Below are 19,610 nucleotides of genomic sequence, written 5' to 3' on the forward strand. Positions count from 1 at the left end.
ATTTCTTGTCAGCGGTGTTCTCTGGTGAAAGTCATGTCCACCTCTTCCTGAGTGGGTTTTAAAGTACTTTACAAAGGCTGGAGAGATGGCTCAGTGGTCAAGAACACCAGCTGCTCTTCCAGAGGTCCTGAGTTCAATTCCCAGTAACTGCATGGTGGCTCACAGCTATCTGTAAGGAATCTGATTCACTCTTCTGGGGTGCATGAAGACAGAGCATTCATGTACATAAAATAAATGACCTGATTAAAAAAAAAATAAGGTACTTTACAGATTTAGTTGACATAATTTTTTTCCTTCCTCCCTTCCTTCCTTCCTTCCTTCCTCCCTTCCTCCTTTCTTTTTGGTTTTTCCGAGACAGGGTTTCTCTGTGTAGCCTTGACTGTCCTGGACTCACTTTGTAGACCAGGCTGGCCTCAAACCCACAGAGATCTGCCTGCCTCTGCCTCCCAGAGTGCTAGGATTATAGGCATGTACCACCGCATCTAACTCTTGTTTTGCTTTTTTTGAGATAGGGTTTCTTTGTATAACCCTGGCTGTCTTAGAACTAGCTACGTAGACCAGGCTGGCCTCGAGCTCACAGAGTTGTGCCTGCTGTCTCCCCAAGTGCTGGGATCACAGGCGTGCACCACTGTGGCTGGCTTCATCTTAACATTTTCTAATTGCATATTTCGGCATGTTTTTAAAGAAGCTCTTGACTTTTTTGTAGGTTAACCTTATAATCAGCTAGTTTATTGAATTTCTTATTTGTTCTCCTGTTCTCAGCTGTAAGGGAAAAGCTTTCCTACCTGGGTCTTTCCATCATATGCAAAGTGTAACTTTTTATCACTTTGTTTTTACTACCTGAACTTTTATTACACTTATTTCTGTCCTGTGTACAATGGAGTTGGATGTGCGTATCATGGTGCGTATGTGGAGGTCACAGGACAACTCAGGAGAGCTCCTTCTGCCATGTGGGTCCCCGGAGTTTGGTCTTCAGGCTCAGCCCCAATGACCTTTATCCTCTGAGCCATCTGGCCGGTTAGTGATATTTATACAGTGTCTTTTTCATGTTATTTGGTAACTGGGTTAAGGGGTTGGGGGAGGGGAGAGGTCGTCCTGACCCAAGGAAGTCTTCTTGGATCATGGTTACAATCAAGATTGTATCGAAGGGTGTACAGAAGGTACTGGAGCAGAGTGGTTGGGAAATGGGTTCCGGAAAGGCCTTGGGAAGGGAAATGAGGTGGCATCCAGAGAGTGGTTAATGCATGGGGCACTGGCGAGGCTCAGAGAAGCAGGGGCAGCCTGAGCAATAGCAGGGGCCTTACCCTGTAGAGCAGAATTTAGAAAGGACCAAGAGGTCCATTAGCAGAGTGGCCCCCGAAGATGCCGGGACCATGATTGCTTGAGCCAAAGAGTATGTTACCTGACTTGGCAAGGGATCGTTCTAGATATAATGAAGATAATGGCCCTTTAAAAAAGACAGCCTGGATTCTGTAGATGTTTCCAGTATAATCCCAGGAGCCCTGAAAAGTGAAGGAGTTTCTCCCACTGAAAGCAGATCGAGCTGCTACATAGAGACAAACCGGGGAGGGAGAGGGTCTTGCTTAGCCTCCAGGACTGATGGCGGCCATGCAGAAAGTTGGGGTAGGACCACAGGAGCTGTGACGGGTCCTTCCTGCAAGGGACCCAGCAGCAGCAGGGGTGAGCATGGACACAAGGCCCTTTCCAGAGCTCCCGGGAAGGGCACACTCCTGGACTCCTGTGACAGAACCCTGAGGGCCTGGCCGAGCTGCCCAGTAGCAGGTGTTGGCCTCCAGAACGCTGACCTAATAACTGTGCTTCACTGTGAACTGTTTAGTCGGCCCCCGCCGTGTTTTAGCAGCAGAAGAAAGTGAATCCCAAGGGGTCTGGGCATGGACGTTAACATTTTCAGAGTTTACGTTAGACACGATGACACGATCATGAGTTGGGCCCGGCAGCACAAGCTCAGAGTCTCAGCCAGCACTTAGAAGCTGAGACAGAAGGATGCTAGCTTCGTGGCCAGTCTGGGATGTACTGGCCAAGGGCTGGGTGCACCTGGGCTGCGTAGACAGACCCTGTTGTCAACCATTGGAGGCAGCAAGTGGATGCAGAGAATAAACTGATTTGGGGGAGCACAGTAACAGAGGGACTGCAGGGTGATGGTGGGAAGAGGGCTGGAGAGAGGGTTCAGGGGTTGACAGCGCTTACTGCTCTTGCAGAGGGCTGAGCTTCAGTTCCTAGCATCGGCATCAGGTGGTTCACGGTCACCTATAGCTCTAGCTCTGGGGGTCCCCAGGGTCTCTTCTGCACACCCCACCACACACCCAAGTGTACACGTAATTTCGAAGGGCTGGAGAGATGGCGCAGTGGCTAAGGACATGCATTGCTTTCCCAGAGAATCCAGACTGGGGGGTTCCCAACACCCCACAATGGGCTGCTCACAGCTGCCTGCGGCTCCAGTTCCAGGGCATCTGATGCTCCCTTTGGCTTCCCCGGCACCTGAGTGCCATGCGGTGCACAAGCAGGCACGCGGGAGCAGCCACGAATAAACAGAAATAAATCTTTCAAACAACAACAGCAAAAGGCTGGAGGGTGGGCTTGGTCATTAAGGACACTTGCTGGTCTTACTGAGGATCCAGGTTCAGGTCCCAACCATTTGCGCCTTCAATTTTAGGGCATCTCAGGATGCCCCCTTCTGGCCTCTGAGGTCACCAAGCGCACACATGGCGCACGCTCACGCACGCGTGTAGACCAAACACCCAATACGTAGGAAATAAAAAGAAGTTTCCACAAAAATTACCCGAGAGCGCATGGTTGCTGAGACTGGCCGTCGACGCGAGTGAGGTCATGGATGACCGGGTGCTGGACAATCCGGAAACGTTCTCCCGAGACAGGTGCCTTGCCCGTGACTCAGCGGTTACCCTTGGCTTTGCGTCTGAACCGCCTTTCTGTTTTGGTCCCTAGGTCATGTAGGACACTGTAGACCATGTGAAGATGGGGCTCCTGGTGTTTGTACGCAACCTGCTGCTAGCCCTCTGCCTCTTCCTCGTCCTGGGATTCCTGTACTACTCTGCCTGGAAGCTTCACTTACTCCAGTGGGAAGACTCCAGTAAGTATGGCCGCTGCGGCTCGCCCCGAGCTTGCCGCGTAGCCGCGCTGCCAGCGGGCATGGGACCACCCACTGCTTTAGTTGCTGCTGAGAACATGGGTGCTTTCTCCCCCACTTTCAATCCGCATGCTGTGGCAAATCTCAGCCTTCCTTACGAGCCCAGCGAGCATGTGCTGTTCTTCCGTTCAAACCCAGGACTGTAACCACACTCCTCCTTCCTGAAGGCTCAGGTCTTTTTTAGTTAGCAAGGTGTCTCCCGCCCTCACTTCGAGGGTGTTGCCTCGGGGCTGGTATTGAGGTTGGGTGTTCTGCCCTTGGAGCGTCCATCTCCACTCTCCCCTTGCAGTTGCAATTTGATATGTCTCTGTTTTCTTTTCCCTGGAGGAAAGCTTTGTCTCCCTCGTCTTTGCAGCCCTTTGGTATTGAACTCGCACCTAAGTAGAGTATCAGTGACCTGGCAACTCCCGACCCCTTCCCTCCATCTGAGCCTCTGGTCTTGGGTGTGACATGGTGTCTCACTCACAGCCCGGCCGCTCTGGTTTCTGTTCCCCAGTGTCCTCTGACTTATAAGGCGTGCAGTTGAGGGGATGACATCACTTACTTGTCACTGGTCACGGTATATCCTGTTCTTGGCTAGAGCATGAAGCATCACACAGGAAACCCCTCACATCTCTTGTTTGGCCGTTTTGTTCAGTCTCAGCTTGTTTTAGGAAATGTTGCATGATCTAGTCTGTTTCCCATTGGTGCCTGTTCTGAAAACCAGTTTTAATGCTATGGACAGCTCTTGGGTGTCAGCGTAGAACTGGCCCAGAGAGTAGGGTCAGCCTCTGGGCTGAGGTGGAAGAGGCAGCTGGCAGCTGGCTTGCCGCCATACCGCAGCTCTTAACAGCTGAACCTCGAACTAGAGCAGGTGTCCAAACTTGGTGGGTAATTTTAAGCCAAAATTTAAAATACCGTGTTAAGTCTTTATAGCTTTGTACAGAATGTTTGTGCCTCTTAAATGTGTAGCTCAGGCAGGGGCCGGGGCTCAGCTGGTAGGGCACTTACCTAGCCCGTACAGAGCCCAACACCTAACACAACTGGGCAGGGTGGCTCACACTTGTAATCCCAGTACTCAGGAGGAGGTGAGGTCAGGAGGATTGGAAGTTCAAGGTTATCCTTGGCTACCTGGTGAGTTCAACACCATCCTAGGCTACATGAGACTTTAAAACAAAACAAAACAAAAAACAATAAAGCTTAGCTTATAATTACCACCACTTTTGTGTTTCAGGAAGTTTTTTAGATTTGTTTGCCTTGACTTCTTTCTAGAATTAAGGTTGAGTGCTCCAAGGAGCATTTATATCAGACAATGGAATTCCGAATGATGGCTCAGGATGTCAGTGGACAATGTGTGCAGGGAGCAGAGGCCTTCCCCCCCTCCATCAAAGTCATAACTAAGGATCATAATATTTTCCTAGAGAAGTAAAAAGGAATTAGCATTACGGACGACCCATAATGTCAGGCATTCAGGCAGACGATATATATTTTTTATTTCATCTAATTTAATTCTTGATATGTCTGTAAAGATGTCATTAATCTTCATTCTCCAGTTGGACAGACCACAGCACTTAATTAATGTACCAGGGTCACACAGCCGAGCTGGAACTGGATTCTGATTTTCTGTCTTTAAGACCCATTTCCTATAGAAAACTATAATAAATGCTGAAGAGAGGGTTTAATTCTGTGTTCTACTTGATGAAAAGAGAGTATTCTCAGAGAGGTAGTAAAAAATGAAAGAGGGAATAAGAGGAAGGGAGGGAGAGGGAGAAGACCCTTGAAGACAAACTGGGCCTCAGTGATCCCAGCACTGGGAGGCAGAGCTAGGTGGATCTCTGGGAGTTCAGGGCCAGCCTGGTCTACATAGTGACATGATAAGTCCCCAGCTCAGAAAAACAAAAAATAAAATAACAACAATAAATCTTTTTAAAAAGTTATTACAGAGCTGGCCATGGTGGTGCACACCTGTAAGCCCAGCACCCTGGGAGGCAGAGGCAGGATCCTTGTGAGTTCGAGGCCAGCCTGGTCTACAAAGTGAGTCCAGGGTAGCCAAGGCTACACAGAGACACCCTCTCTCAAACAAAACAAAACAAAACAAAAAGTTATTACAGAAAAAAAATAGCACAGAAACTACGTGTTGTGGCAAACACACCCAACAGCTGAGGAGCTGAAGCAGTCTGGGCTCCATGCCAAGACAGTTTCAACAGTAGACAGGCGGAGCTGGTGGGCCAGGTCACGGCAGTTCACTCAGGAGGCTGACACAAACACGTCGAAAGCTTGAGAGCTACCTGGGCCACACAGTGAGTTCAAGGCTAGCCTGGGCACCGTACTGTGATCTTGTCTCAGAATCGAAAAGAATCATAAAAGGAGCTGGGAACAAGGCTACTGGTAAAGCTTGGCCTCACATGCAGCCCTAGGTTCAGACCCCAGCACTGCATACACACACACACACAGACACACAGATACACAGACATATACATACACTCGCACACACGTGCACACACATTCGCATACACTAACATACATTCACACAAGCACATACATACACTCACATACTCACAGACATACTCACACATACAAACATGCAGTCACGTACACTAACACACACATACACACCCATATACATACACTCATACACACACACACATTCACAAACATACACTGACGTATATATATCTATATACCCATATATACACACTTACACACATAAATGCACAAACACACGTACATATACACACATACACAGACTCACTGACATACACACATTTGCAGATACACATAACACGACATGTACATGTGCATGCACACTCCCACACCCAATACACATATCATACACACACATACTTGCGCACACACTCTCACACGCACGCACACAGACACACACATTTAGACACATGCACACATTCACTCACATACACACACATATACACCTACACACAGTACCAACTGTAGAGTTACAGTATGCTGAAATGCACGCATTTGTCTTCTGCAGTTATTTCTGTAAAGTAATAGGCAACCCAGCGTAGATGGCCCTCGGCGTCTTCCCCTTCCTCCTCTCCGAGTGCGGATAAAGAGCTCCTGTTCTCTGCACCCTGATCGTTTATCTGGCTCCGGCTAAGAGTAGGTGTCTCTTCCTAGAAAGGACGCCAGCGACCTGTCTCCTGGAAACTGTGCCTGTTCATTTAAAGTTCTCTTATTCTTTGTTGATAAAATGGCCCTCCCAGCATCGCTCCCCCGTGCCGGGCTCGTCCCGAACTCGTGCCTCTGTGTTCAGTTGTAGTTAAGTCCCCTCAGTTTCATGTCCGTGAGCGATTGTGGCCAGGAGGGCCTTTAAATGCATGCTGCTGATCCGACTGCTGCTGAGAAGCTCGTGGAGCAAGTCAGTTGGAAACTGTGTCAGGTTTCTAAAAAGAACAGACCAAACCGAGCTAGTAGACGAAGGACATTCATTGTATTAACTCTTAGCGAGAGACGGCGCAGTTTGAAGAGTGTGTGCTGCTCCTCTGAAGGACCTGAGTTCGGTTCTCAGCGTCCACACCAGGTGGCTCACCCCCGCCTGTGACTCCAGCTCCAGCGGATCCAACTCCCCTCCGGCCTCTGCAAGTACCCCCGCACGCATGCACACACATGCACACCGATGCACGCACACAGGTAAATAATAAGATAAGTCTCGTCAGAAAGTGGAGGGGAGGGTGGCCTTTGGCTCAGGGCGGCCTTTGGCTCAGAGCGAGCTTCCCGGTGCTGCGACCCTCTAATACCCTGAGTTGTGGTGACCCCCCCCCGCTGTAAAATCATTTTGTTGCTACCTCTCAACTGTAATCTTTCTAGTGCTGTTGGATTGTGCTGTAAATATCTGATAGGCAGGAGACCTGGTATTCGACCCCCCTGAAGGGGTCTCCATCACAGGCTAAACATTCTCTCCCTGTGATGAGACAGTAACAGGTGTCGGAAGTAGCTTTAGCCCTTTAAAGAACTGTTCACATGGACCAAAAAAAACCCCTAACGGGCTGTGTCAGACACGGGGCACCGGGTGTCAGAGCTTTTGGCCCCAGAGACACCGGGAGGCGCATTCAGGGCACTGGAAACAGTGGGAGTGTGCGGGATGGCCCACCCGGGGCCGGTCAGACATCTGGGGGGGGGGGGGTGTTCCACGGGTCTGAGCTGTCAGGCACGGCAGGAGCAGGGGGCTGTCTGCAGCTCTGCCCTGGGTGACGAAGAGGGTGGCAGGCCAGGTGAGGTGGGCGAAAGCCCTGCAGTGGACCGCTGTCAGCGCCTGGTGCGCAGCGGGGGCACCGAGTCCCAGCCGAGACCGAGGCCTACCGTGCGCCCGCTCTCCCAAGGCCGACAGCCTTTGACGTTTGGGGCGCCGCAAACTTAGAAAACAGCTTGTGAGACGTTACCCACGCGTGTGTGTCCGTGTCAGGGACTCTTTACTCCAGAGAAGCGAAAGACCTCTGTCTGCGAAAAGATCGGGAAACAAACGGCCAGGGACTGCAAACACCTCAGTTTCTCTTAGTGACGAGCGAAACGCTGCGTGCCGCAGTGCCCAGCAGAACATCACTTAGCGCTGAAGAGGGAACAGGCTGCCATCACATGAGGCAGTGTGGGCGAATCCCACACCGAGCAAGCGAAAGAAGCTAGGAAGGAAGGAGGACAAATCATTCGATTCCATTAAGTTCTAGGAAGGGTTAAACCGGTCCCTGGCTGTAGAGATTACATCAGTGGTTGATGTACGTAGAGGACTGTGGAGACTTGAAGGGGTTTTCTGGGGCGCTGAAATACTGCGCAACTGAGATCATGCCCACATAAGTGTATTTATTTGCCAGAAGTCAGAAGGCGTATCTCCTTGAATGTGAATTTTCTTTTTATGCATTTTTCACAATGTAAGTATATTTCATGAAAAGCTCTATGTTAAAAATAAAGAGTTAGGGCTGGCAAAATGGCTCAGTGAGTAAAGGTGCTTTCTGCAAAGCCTGGCGACCTGAGTCTGGCCTCCAGCATCTGTGCGGTAGAAGAGAACAGACTCCTAAAGGTTGTCCTCTGACTTTCCATGTGGTTGCTGGGAATTGAACTCGGGACCTCTGGAAGAGCAGCCAGTGCCCTTAACCTCCGAGCCATCTCTCCAGCCCCCATATAATTCTTCTGTAAAAGATCTATTAATATCATTTTATATGTGTGAACGTTTTGTCTGCATGTATGTAAGTACACCATGTGTGTGCCTGGTGTTCAGAGAGGTCAGAAGAGGGCATCAGACCCCCTGGGCCTGCAGTTACAGATGGTTGTGATCCACCGTGTGGGTCCTGGGAATTGAACCAGGGTCCTCTAGAAGAGCAACAAGTGCTCTTAATTGCGAAGCCAATCTCCAGACCCTAATTTTTTTAAAACTGAAGAAAAGAAAAGAAAGCAAGAGACCTACCCTTCTGGCCATCAAAGTCTGCCCTGAAGCCACAATGTATAAACGGTAGCACTGGCACAGGAAGAAGGTGTGGACTGGGCACCCTCAGGGCAGGAGTATGTGCTCAGAAGTTTGCTCGCGAGAGACAGAAACATTCAGATGTAAGGGCAAAGAAGGATTATCCTACCTTGTTTTCAGACAGTCACCTAATTCAGTCAGAAAAAAATCAAGTTAAATCTTCCTCATACCACACACAAAACCCCAATTATATATCAAGGTTATAAAGAGTATAATACTAAGGATGAAAAGAATTCATTGACACGACAACAAGGCCTGGAATCATAAAAGAAGAAAATGGAAAATATTATTGTCTATTAAATTTTTTTATGTGAAGGAAATTGTAAAATTTTAAGCAAAGGCAAATAATGAAGAACGTATTTTTTATTGTACAGGATAGAGTTTTTGTTTGCATAATTTTTAGAAATCCACTTTTCTTTCTTTACTTTTCATTAGTTTAAATCTGGGATGAGAACAGCATCACATGGGTTCTGTGTCCGGTGTCCTGCTAAGGAAGGTTGCCTCGGGTGTTGTTTTTAATCAAAAACTCAAACATTCAACTTTACTAACAAAGCCAGATGCCGGGGTGAAGGCCTGGCTCAAAGAGGCCGAGAAAGCACCCACATGACCATCCTGTTCAGCCAACATTCCCAGAAAGAAAAAGCCCTGTCTTCTCCACGTTGTCTTAAAAACGCTTCACACTGAATGTGCCTCCTCTCTACTTCCTGTGTGTCTCTCTATCCATCCTCCAGACTTCCTCTCACTCTGGTTTTTTTTTTCCTACTGTCACTCCCTGTCAACTGGTTGCTTGCTCTGCCTCTTAACCTATGGTTGACTTCATTGAATCCTGTGACAGAAAGCTCCTAGACTAAAGGTGTGTCCTAGGGCTGAGCCACACCACAACTAGAAACAGGTTTTCCCAGTACACAGTCTTGGGGATCAGAGTATGATCAAGTAATGCTGCAACATTTTTGGAATTTGACAAGAACCATGCCACTGTTCCCATGGGCCAGGGTTGCCTTTCCCCAGATTACTCTGGTTGGGTGTGTCTCCAGGAGTCACTGCGTTGTTTTTTTGCTTCGCACACATAAGCACATCTCTTGCCTGAGTAGAGCTTAGTTTAATCTCGGGCATAAACGCCTTCATTTTTAAGAAGAGCTGTGTGTGCTTTGGTGCTGGAGACCTTGCTTACAGCCAGCTAAAAGGGCCTTGCACCACAGCCTCCCAGACTTTTATTTTCTCTTTAGAAGTCCTGTTCCCAGCAGACCCCAGTAATCTGTCCCCAAAGTTCAGTAGCTGTAGTAGAGATTTAGAATATGTATATATATATATATATTTTTAAGTTGTTCGTTTATATTTATTTGCTTATTTATTGTGTTGTAGCTTCACCATGTTGCCTATTCACAACTCTTAGCTCCAAGTAATTCTCCCACCTCAGCCTCCCAAGGGTATATATTACCACACTTAAACTTATATTTTTAATACACATTAAGGACTTTGTAATTTTTTTAAAATTAGTTTTATTTACTCTATGTCTACGGCTGTTTTGTCTACATGTATACGTGACGCTTACATGCCGCTTGCTCGCAGAGGTCAGAAGAGGGTGTCAGCTACCCTGGAGCTAGAGTTACAGATGGCTGGGAGCTGCCATGTGGGTGCTGGGAATCAGACCCGAGTCCCCTGTAAGAGCAGCAAGTGCCCCTAGCCGCCGAGCCATCTCTCTTGCCCTCACATTCACCAATTTAAATATCATACTGCTTTTTAGGCGTCCATCTATCCGCCTCCTAACCGTTCCCCAACAGTTCAGTCTAAGCACTCCTCTACATCGCCGTGGGCAGTTGTGAGGTGAGTGCACATGACAGGGTGCGCAGGGGCTGCGGGACACACCCGGGCTTCCCGTAGAAAGCTCACACCGGAGGGATTACATTGCCTTTGGAGTTTGGTCTTGGGCAGGAGTCCTGTGGCCGTTTTACCGTGACTGTGATGATAGCCGCAGTGCAAGGATACACTAGGGCCGCTGGAATAAGAGAGTGTGGCACACACTGACTTGAAGAGCCAGTGCTTGCCTATACACACACACACACACACACACACACACACACACACACACACACACACACGCTGGCCCGTGCGCACATGCACATCCATCCAAAGGGCAGTCGTTCGCAAGGGGTGCAAAGTCAGTAGCGGGAGGCATTTATTGGCAGGGTGGTCCTCACCTCGCGCTTGCCGGGGCTTTGGGATAGATGTGTTTACGTTGCCATTCTTCTCCCGGGGCTCTTATGTTTGTGTACAAGTGTGTGTGCCGGAGTGGGAGTGTATGTCTGTGTATGACGTACATACGTGCATCAGACACGGACGGTCCTTAGCCGCTGCCGTGTTTTGTGGCCCCCGGAGGCTTAGAGACCTGAAGGCTTGCTCCCCAGGGAGTGTCACCCTCAGGAGGTGTGTCTTTGTTGCCCCCAACAAGGAGGCAGCCATTGGCAAGGAGTGCAAGCGTGTTACTTGGGGTGGGCTTTAGGGTTCCAAAGGCCCAGGCCAGGCCCAGGGCCACTCTCTCTCTTCCTGCTGCCCGCCGACGCAGCTAGAGAACCCTCGGTGACCTGTCCAGCAGCGGTTGCCTGGGTGCCACCGTGCTGCCCGCTGTGTCGACGCCAGCCCCAGTAAAACGTAAGAGTCGCCGGAGTCACCCTGACTGAGGCAGCCACCGTGTGGGTTCTGGGAGCTGAACCTGGGTCCCCTGGAAGAGCAGCCAGTGCTCTTAAGTGAAGAGCCATCTCTCCAGCCCCTGCTAACATATCTTGAAGATTCACGTTCCTGGAGCCCAGCCCAAACAACTCAGGCTGCTGTCCCATTTGCTTCATAGCTGAGAATGATCCTGAATTCCGCATTTTCTGCCTCCATCTCCCTAGTTCAGAGTTTGCCACCGCGTGCCTCCAGGCCCAGCTTGCACGAGTGCGTCAGTCCCAATTAGGCGTGTTTGGTAGTACATTTTAAAGTTGAGGCTCACGAGGCTTGACATTATATTAAAGCCTTGTATGCGATCATACGCCTGGAGTTCTAAAGTCTGGGCCATTCCTACCCAGTTTCACATATGGGAAAACTCAGGCTTTTGGGAGTGGGGTTGTTTGTTTGGGGACAGAATCTCATGCTGCAGCCCCGGCAGGCCTGGAACTCTCCCACCCGCCTCCCATCCATGCCTGCAAGGCAATCGTTCTCCCAGCTGAGCCATACCCACCCGCCTCTGCCTCTGTGTAGGCCTTTAACCTCTCCCCATGGGAAAACCGAGTGTTAGGTGAGCTGGTCCTGAGTGGAGACAGGTCTACAGTCTGGGCTCAGTGCTTGGTGTCTAGGGGTTCTGTTCCCTGACTTCCATGAGACACAGAGTCCTTTTATCTGGGGCTATCTTTCCTTCTTTTTGCCCCTCAGTAGCTAAGGGCCAGAAAGTCCTCTCGGCGAGTTATGAGTTTACTCCAGTGGAAACAGTGAACTGATAGGGTCGGAGGTCAGCAGGGGCGGAAGTCTCCTTAGAAGTAAACTAGGCTCGATGGTGCGAACATCTGCTCAAGAGTGTTCCTGTTTGAACAGTACCCCCCCATGATGTCAGAAACCGCACTGCTGTCGGTGTGCCTTGGCGGTAGGGCTTGTCACTGTGCCGTCCACAGCCAGCCGAACTCCCGGCTGAGCCAGCTCAGATCTGACACTTCGGCAGGAATGGCACTGACTTCATACCATACCCGTTTTAAGGCAGTGCTGGAAACTCGCTGATTTGAGAGCAAGGGTCAGAACGCTATGGAGGGAGCTCTCCAGGCCCCGAGGCTCACCAGCCGCTCCAGAGACGCTGACTTCCGTTTGCAATGCGCTCCAGACAAATGCCTCTTCTGGTTTTACTTAAATCGGGTTGTTTTTCAAAACAATTCAGTAATTTCTTTTGTAGACTTCTGATAGGTAGGTAAGGTCTAATTATGAATAAAAGTGAAAATATCTGGAATGAACTTGCAATTTTGGGACAGTTTGTGGCCTATCAGGAAAAGCCATCAGCCAGCTGTTTTGGATCACCACTTTTTTTTCCCTCCTTGAGACAAGGTGTCATGTGGCCCGGACTGACCTAAAGCTCTCGGTGTAGCTGCGGATGGCTTTGAACTGCTGAGTCTTCCGCCTCCACCTCCTTTGTGCTGTGTCCAAGGTATGTGTCACCACACCTGATTTTTCTGTGGTGCTCGGGATTGAACCCAGGGCTCCATGCCTGCAAGGCAATCGTTCTCCCAGCTGAGCCATTACCGCCCCTCCCCCCATCACCCATCTCTCTCTGTTGTGTTCCTGATGAGAAATTTGGATAGCGTTTTGTTTTCCCTCCTTGGCTATTGACGGCCTTTGTCATCCACACCCTTCTCAGGTTCTGAACTCATGCTGCTGCCCCCTTGTCTAGACGTCTGACCCATGCCCTGTGCCCCTGCCCCCTCCCATCCTGGGCTCCATTCAGCTTCTTCTGTGGCTCCGAAGCTGTGCACACCCAGACTGATATGTCTCCACAGTAAGGAGGGGCTCTCACCATCTCACAGATGAAGGCATTTTCAGTGTCAGACAATAAAAACAGTAGTGTTGATGCTAACACAAGAAGAAGAATAAAAGGAACAACTTGGAAACTAGGGAGAGCAGAGACAGAGGATAGAGGAATTTAATGAGCATGACGCCAGGAGCAGGAGGGACACACACACCTTACTGAAGAGCTTGAGAGCTGCATCCATGAAATCCACACACAAACGGAGACTTCAGAGAAGCCTCACGCTTGCAGAGTCAGGGCTGGAAGGATGGCTCTGCAGTTAGCAGCAGGCACTGCCCCTTGCCAAGGACCGGGGTTCAGTTCCCAGAACCCACATCATGTGTGTCTGTGAGTCAAGCTCCAGGGGGGTCCAGTCCTCCCTGGGCTCCTGCACGTGTGCACATTCCCACACAGGCGTACAGACACGTAATTCAAAAGGAAATCTTCAGAAGAAAAGAGGCCAAGGGGAATGGTCATTTAGAAGTTGGTGACCTGCTGTGACTAGAGGAAACAGCAAAGAGGAATTAAGGAGTTGGCTCTTGGCTTCCGAGGCTCTGTCTGCTGGGCAGGTGTGACAGAGTGGAGCAGTCAGGAAATGAACAGTGTCCGCTCCCTTCTCCTTTGCCGGATTCTGTTCTCTGCGGGTCCCCAGCCTCTAAGATGGTGCCGCCCACACCCATCCTCCCTGCTTCGTCAGCTCGCCTTGGAAATACCGTCAGACACACCTGGGGGGTGTGCTTTATCTTAATCTTCTAGAAACTTGTAGTTGCAATCAAGCTGACAGTCAAGGGTAGGCATAGGAGTGTCTAAGAGAAGGACAGGAACAAAAACCTAGGTATGCATGCATCCTAGGCAAGAGCCCGGCATGGCGGTACACTGCGGTCTCAGCCCTTGGGAGGTTCAGGATGAAGGGTCCCCCTCAGCTCCAGAGTCAGTTTAAGGCCAGCCTGGGCTGCATGAGACTGCTAAAACGACTACCAAGGAGAAGCACAGCGGTCGGAGAAAATCACAGGAAAACATGTTGAGCCTCTCTAAACTATGCATAATGTCTTTGTGTTATTAAGGACACCGCAGACAAAATTAACTACCGAGAATACAGGAAAGAAGGCTCCAGTGTTCGAAATTTACAAGGGTTGGTGTTTAGAACATGCGGAGACCATGCAGTCAAGAGAAAGGGACCCTGACGGGTTGAAGCTCGGTTGCTAGAGTGCTCCCTTCACATGCAGGAAGCCCATGCTCTCACCGCGTGAAAGCCGAGGTGCTGCACACCCGAGATCCCAGTATCCGGGGCGGGGAGGGGGTTGACAGCAGAATTTAGAAGGTCTGAGTTCAAGGCCGGACAGAGCTAGGTGAGACCCCGTCCAGAGACATAGAGAAGGGGGGGAGCTCCAGATTTCAGCAGGAAATAGGCAAAGAACTGTAACAGGCGTTTTAAAGAATTAAGAAACCCCACAGCCAGATGGGGTGGCACAGGCCTATAATCCCAGCACTCAGAGAGGCAGAGGCAGGAGGATCTCTGTGAGTTTGAGGCCAGCCTGGTCTACAGAACAAGTCCAGACCAAGGCTACACCGAGAAACCCTGTCTCAAAATAGCACTTTCTGCCTCTTTGACAAGAATTCAAAAGCTGAATAATGTCTCAGTTGGTCAGAATGTGAAAGTCTTGTAATTTCTTTTCTTTTCTTTTTTTTTTTTTTTTTTCCTGCGGGGAGATAGATGTTGCAACTGTTCTAGAAAGCCACATAATATAATTGCCTTAAGCACACACGTGAGCGTTATGTCACCCGGCACGCCTCCCCTTTCCCTTCATACTCCACACAGCTCAACAGAGGAGGCATTGTTTTGGGCCAAGCAGTCGGAAGATGAGTGAACTTCCACCCGGAGGGTGGGAGTGTGGCAGGGTGATGTCATAAATGCCACACAGCCATTTGAAGCAGAAGCCACAGACATAAGACATGGACAGAATGTAAAGAGAGAGCCCTGTTTGGATTAATAAAAGAGTCATCATAACTATACAGTTTTATTTTTATAACTCGAAAGAACACCGTCAGGCATGGTGGCTCACATGTAATTTTAGCACTTGGGAAGCTCAGGCAGGAGGATTCCCACGAGTTTAATACAGCGTGGGATACAGAGTCTCAAAAACAAAACAACAAGCCTGCAAAAGGTCCCTGTGCAAAGACTGTAAGGTAGGCTGTAAAGAAGCATGAGCCGAAGCATCTCAGCGCTCGGGAGGCAGAGGCAGGTGGATCTCTGAGTTCAAAGCCAGCCTGGTCTACAAAGTGAGTTCCAGGACAGCCAAGGCCACACAGAAAAACCCTGTCTTAGAAAACAAACACAAAATAAAACAAGTATGAGCTGAGATTCAGAACTGTTGAGCTTGGGGCTGGGGCTCTAGTGGGCTGCTGGACCCCTTGCCTAGTCCACCCTAAACTGTGGATTCAGTGGCCAAAAAAGAAAGAAAATTAGATAATTTTTTTAATCAAAATTAAAATCACCTGTTATTCAAAAGAGAATAAAAAGGTAAAACTCAGTATTGGAAAACCCTCTATACTTGTATATAGAGTATCTTTTATTCAATACTTATGTAGATTTATGTGAAAAATACAAGGCTTTTACAATTAACAGCGAGACGATATGCAGCCTTATAAAAAGGAATGCAAGAAGCCGGGTTGGGGGGGGATGGTGCGTACATGTAATCCTAGCACTCTGGGAGGCAGAGGCAGGAGGATTGCTGTGAGTTCAAGGCCAGCCTGGTCTACAAAGTAAGTCCAGGACAGCCAAGGCTACACAGAGAAAGCCTGTCTCAACAGACCATACCAACCAAACAAAAAGAGTGGAAGACTCAAGAGATGCTTCATGAAAGAGAACCTCTGAAGGACTCAAGCCTCCATCACTAGTCACCTGAGAAACTACAGGGATTTGAGCTACCCATCAGAACGGTAAAGTTAAGAAACATGGTAAGGGGGGAAAAAAAACCCAAAACGTGGAGAGGCATTGGCAAAGCATCCTGTAGTCTGTGGCAGATGGAGTTGGTACAAGGACTTTGGAAGCTGGTTTGGCAGACTTTTAGCAAGATAAACATGGTTGCCGAATGCTGTGTACTTATTTAAGTATGTGTGTTAGAAAAGTGATGTAAGCCTGTGTCCACACACAGGCCCACCCTGCTGCCAGCAGCCCTGTTCTCAGTGGCCTCAGTCTGTCAGCAGGTGGATAGACAGATAAGCTAGGGCATTTCCGGCCAGGCATAGTGACACGTGCCCGTGGTCCAGCGCTTGGGAGGGTCAGGAGTTCAAGGTCATTCAACACTGTGTAGCAAGCTCCAGGCCACGCAGGACCGTATCTTAAACAAAAAGGGACGTAGCCGCACCGTGGAGTACCATACGGCAGTGTAAAAGGAGCAGAGTGCGTAGCTGGAGAGATGGGTCAGTAGGCCATGCTTGTGTTTGGGTCCCCGGCCCTGGACGTACACAGCCCACACCTGCAGTCCCAGAACTGGGGAGACGGAGAAAGTTGGATCCCAGGAGCTCCCTAGCCAGAAAGCCTAGTCAAGCCAAAATGGCCAGTTCCAGGTTCTTTTTTTTTTTCCCTCCCTATTGTTTGTGTGTGTTCCGTGTTTCTTGTTGTTCTGAGACACGGCTTCCTTGTATAGCCCTGGCTGTCCTAGAACTCTCTGGGCCAAGATGGCCTCAAACTCACAGAGATCCACCTGCCCCTGGCTCCCAGGCGAGAGACCCAGAGGAAGACACCCAGGGTCAGTCTCTGGCCTCCACACACGTACATCGGGCGAGCATGTCTGTACTCATTATACACACATACACCAGAACCAAACTCGTACACGCAATGCAACAGGCGACTGTCCAGCTCCTTCTGAGCCAAAGAAACTAGGTACAGAAGAACGCAGCAAAATGGCTCGGTGGGTAAAGGGTGCTGGCTGCCAAGCCTGATGCCCTGAGTTCAATCCCTGGGACCCACACGGAAGGAGAGAACCAACTCCCGAAGGTTATTCTCTGGCAGCCATGCATATTCATGACATGTTCATGCCTCTCTCCCTCCCGGAACACACACACACTGGTTTATTGGCGAGTTAGTTAGTTAATTAAAAGTGCCCCTTTTAAAAGTTGCATGGCTCCCTTCATAAGAAAGTGAAAGTGGTTGTTGGTATAACTGAGGAGCGGCTCAGCATTTCTCTACAGAAGGAGGTTTTGGGAGTGATAGGAATGGCCTAGAGATGATGATGGGGAAGGTTTTGTGAGTGTGTATCTGTCAGAAATCTTTCAGTTGCGTGAGTTAATGCCGCATATTGTAGGTGAATTCTCCAGTAGAACTAGTCCGAAAAGCTCCATTCTCGAAAGCACCCCAACCGTCAGCACTGCAGGATGCTGACTGTGTGGGAGGTGGGTGTGGAAGAGGGGAGGACACCAAGGGCCCGATTTATGCCACTCTCTGGTCGCTGAGGTGTGGCCCTCGGTTTGATGGAACAGTTGTTCCTGTGTGCCTGTACCGCCCGTGACAGCTGGGACAGTCATGTGGACGCCAGTAGGTACATTGCTGTGAGACCGAGCCCTTGCTGAGGTAGAATCGTCCTTGCTGAGGGCCAGAGACTGCCTGATTGCTAAGACGCTGAAGCTCCCGGCTTGTTCCAAAAACCAGCATCATTTTCAATCAAAATCTGAGAAAGGTTGAGTTTCTCTCTCTCTCTCTCTCTGGTAGAAATCGACAGTATATTTTAAAATTCGTATGAAAGTCCAGAGACCCTCAGATAGGGTTTTTAGAAAGAAGCAGGTGGGAGGGGGTTCACGTAGCCTGCCGTGAGCTTCCGTGTAGAACCACAGTAACCAGGATGGGAGTGTTATGTAAAGTACACATTCAGATCACTGGGGCAATAGAATCCAGAAATAGATCCACGTGTGTGTGGCCAGTGGACGTTTGGCCAGAGGGCCAGGGCCATTCAGGGAGGGCAGGACAATCTAATCACTTAACGACTGCAGAAGAAATGCAGGCTTCGGCTCTGTCTCTCTCCAGCCACAACATTCCATCCAAATGGATGATGCATTGGCCTTTTCCTGCTTGACCCTTTAGTAAGTTCCTCATGCTGTGGTGACCCCAGCCATAGACTCATTTTCATGGCTGCTTCATCACTGTAATTCTGTTACTGTTATGAATCTTAGTGTAAATATCTGATATGTCACTCCCCTGCCCAAAGGGTTCCCAACCCACAGGTTGGGAAGCGCCGGCCTAAGCGGAGAGAAGACAGTAAAACCTGGGATGGGAATCCAAGTGAGCTTACGTCTGCTAACAGTTTCTTAAGTGGCATCAGAAACACTTAATGTATTGAACTTGATTAAAAAAAAAGTCAGGCGGTAGTGGTACACACCTTTAGTCTCAGCACTCAGGAGGCAGGCAGATCTCCGTGAGTTTGGGGCCAGCCTGGTCTACATGATGAGTTTAAGGACAGCCAGGGCTACACACAGAGAAACCCCATCTTGAAAAACCAAAATTAATGAAGTCATTAAGTGGAGCCTGGTGCCGCAGCTTCAGGAGGCTGAAGAGGGAAGATCTCAAAGCCAGCCTAGTAATACCTCAGATTTTTTTTTCCTTGTAATCCTCACACTCTGAAAATGAAGGCAGGAGGATTAGAAGCTCAAGATAATCCTTGAGTTCCATGCCAGCCTGGGCTACAGGGAGACCCTGTCCCAACGAACAAACCATTACGACGTTTTATTATTGTCCTTCTCTTTTTTTTTTATGTGTATGCTTGTGAAGCACATTCGTGCAGTGCCTGTGGAGGCCGGAGGGTGGGGGATGTCTGTCTGGGTGATGGGAACTGAACCTGTGTCCTCTGGAAGAGCAGCCAGTGCTCTGAAACCTTTCTCCGTCTCCCCGTATTCACACACACACATGCACGCACTCACACACGCGAGCACGTACTTTCATGTGCACACACACACACAGATTCCGTCATTCCCCATTACTCTCTTCCTTCTCCCTGCCTTTCTGTTTGTCCACGGTCTTCCTTCCACTCTCACGTGGTGTCATTTTGAACACTTAAAGAAGTCTTATGACCCAGGGCAGGACGACAAAGGGCCAATTAAGACTGGGCAGAGGTAGAATAGGCGCCTCACTGAAGCGCACCTACAGATGGCAGGTAATCATTGGAAGAGCTGCTCGCCGTATTAGCAATTAGGAGAAATGCAAATTAAAGCCGTGGTAATCGACCGCTCTAATAACCCTGTGGAACGGCAGAAATTAAAAGACTCTATCAGGTTAGCGACAGGCCAGCAACTGCAGCCGAGACACCACTGCCGGTGGGGATGTAAAATGGTGCAGCCGCTTTGAAAACCAGTTTGGCAACGTCTTGAAAATGAACGTTCACCCAGCATCCCTCGGGCCACACCGCACGAAGAGAATTGAAAGTGTACATCCATGGCCAGACTCGCACCGAACGGTTTTAGCAACTTTTATTTTGTAA

General features: G+C 49.5%; 1 protein-coding gene across 15 annotated transcripts in view; it reads left to right on the forward strand.

Annotated features, from left to right (window-relative positions):
- Positions 1-19,610, forward strand: part of St3gal3 (ST3 beta-galactoside alpha-2,3-sialyltransferase 3) — a 194,163-nt gene that overhangs the window by 23,997 nt on the left and 150,556 nt on the right. For all 15 annotated transcript variants that reach the window (XM_060379725.1, XM_021644546.2, XM_060379727.1 and 12 more), the window contains exon 2: positions 2,965-3,109. In XM_060379725.1, the coding sequence (XP_060235708.1) occupies positions 2,995-3,109 (115 nt within the window). In that variant the 5' untranslated portion in view covers positions 2,965-2,994. The remainder of the gene's footprint in view (positions 1-2,964; positions 3,110-19,610) is intronic.

This window comes from Meriones unguiculatus, chromosome 3, assembly GCF_030254825.1.
Source record: "Meriones unguiculatus strain TT.TT164.6M chromosome 3, Bangor_MerUng_6.1, whole genome shotgun sequence".
Lineage (NCBI taxonomy): Eukaryota > Metazoa > Chordata > Mammalia > Rodentia > Muridae > Meriones > Meriones unguiculatus.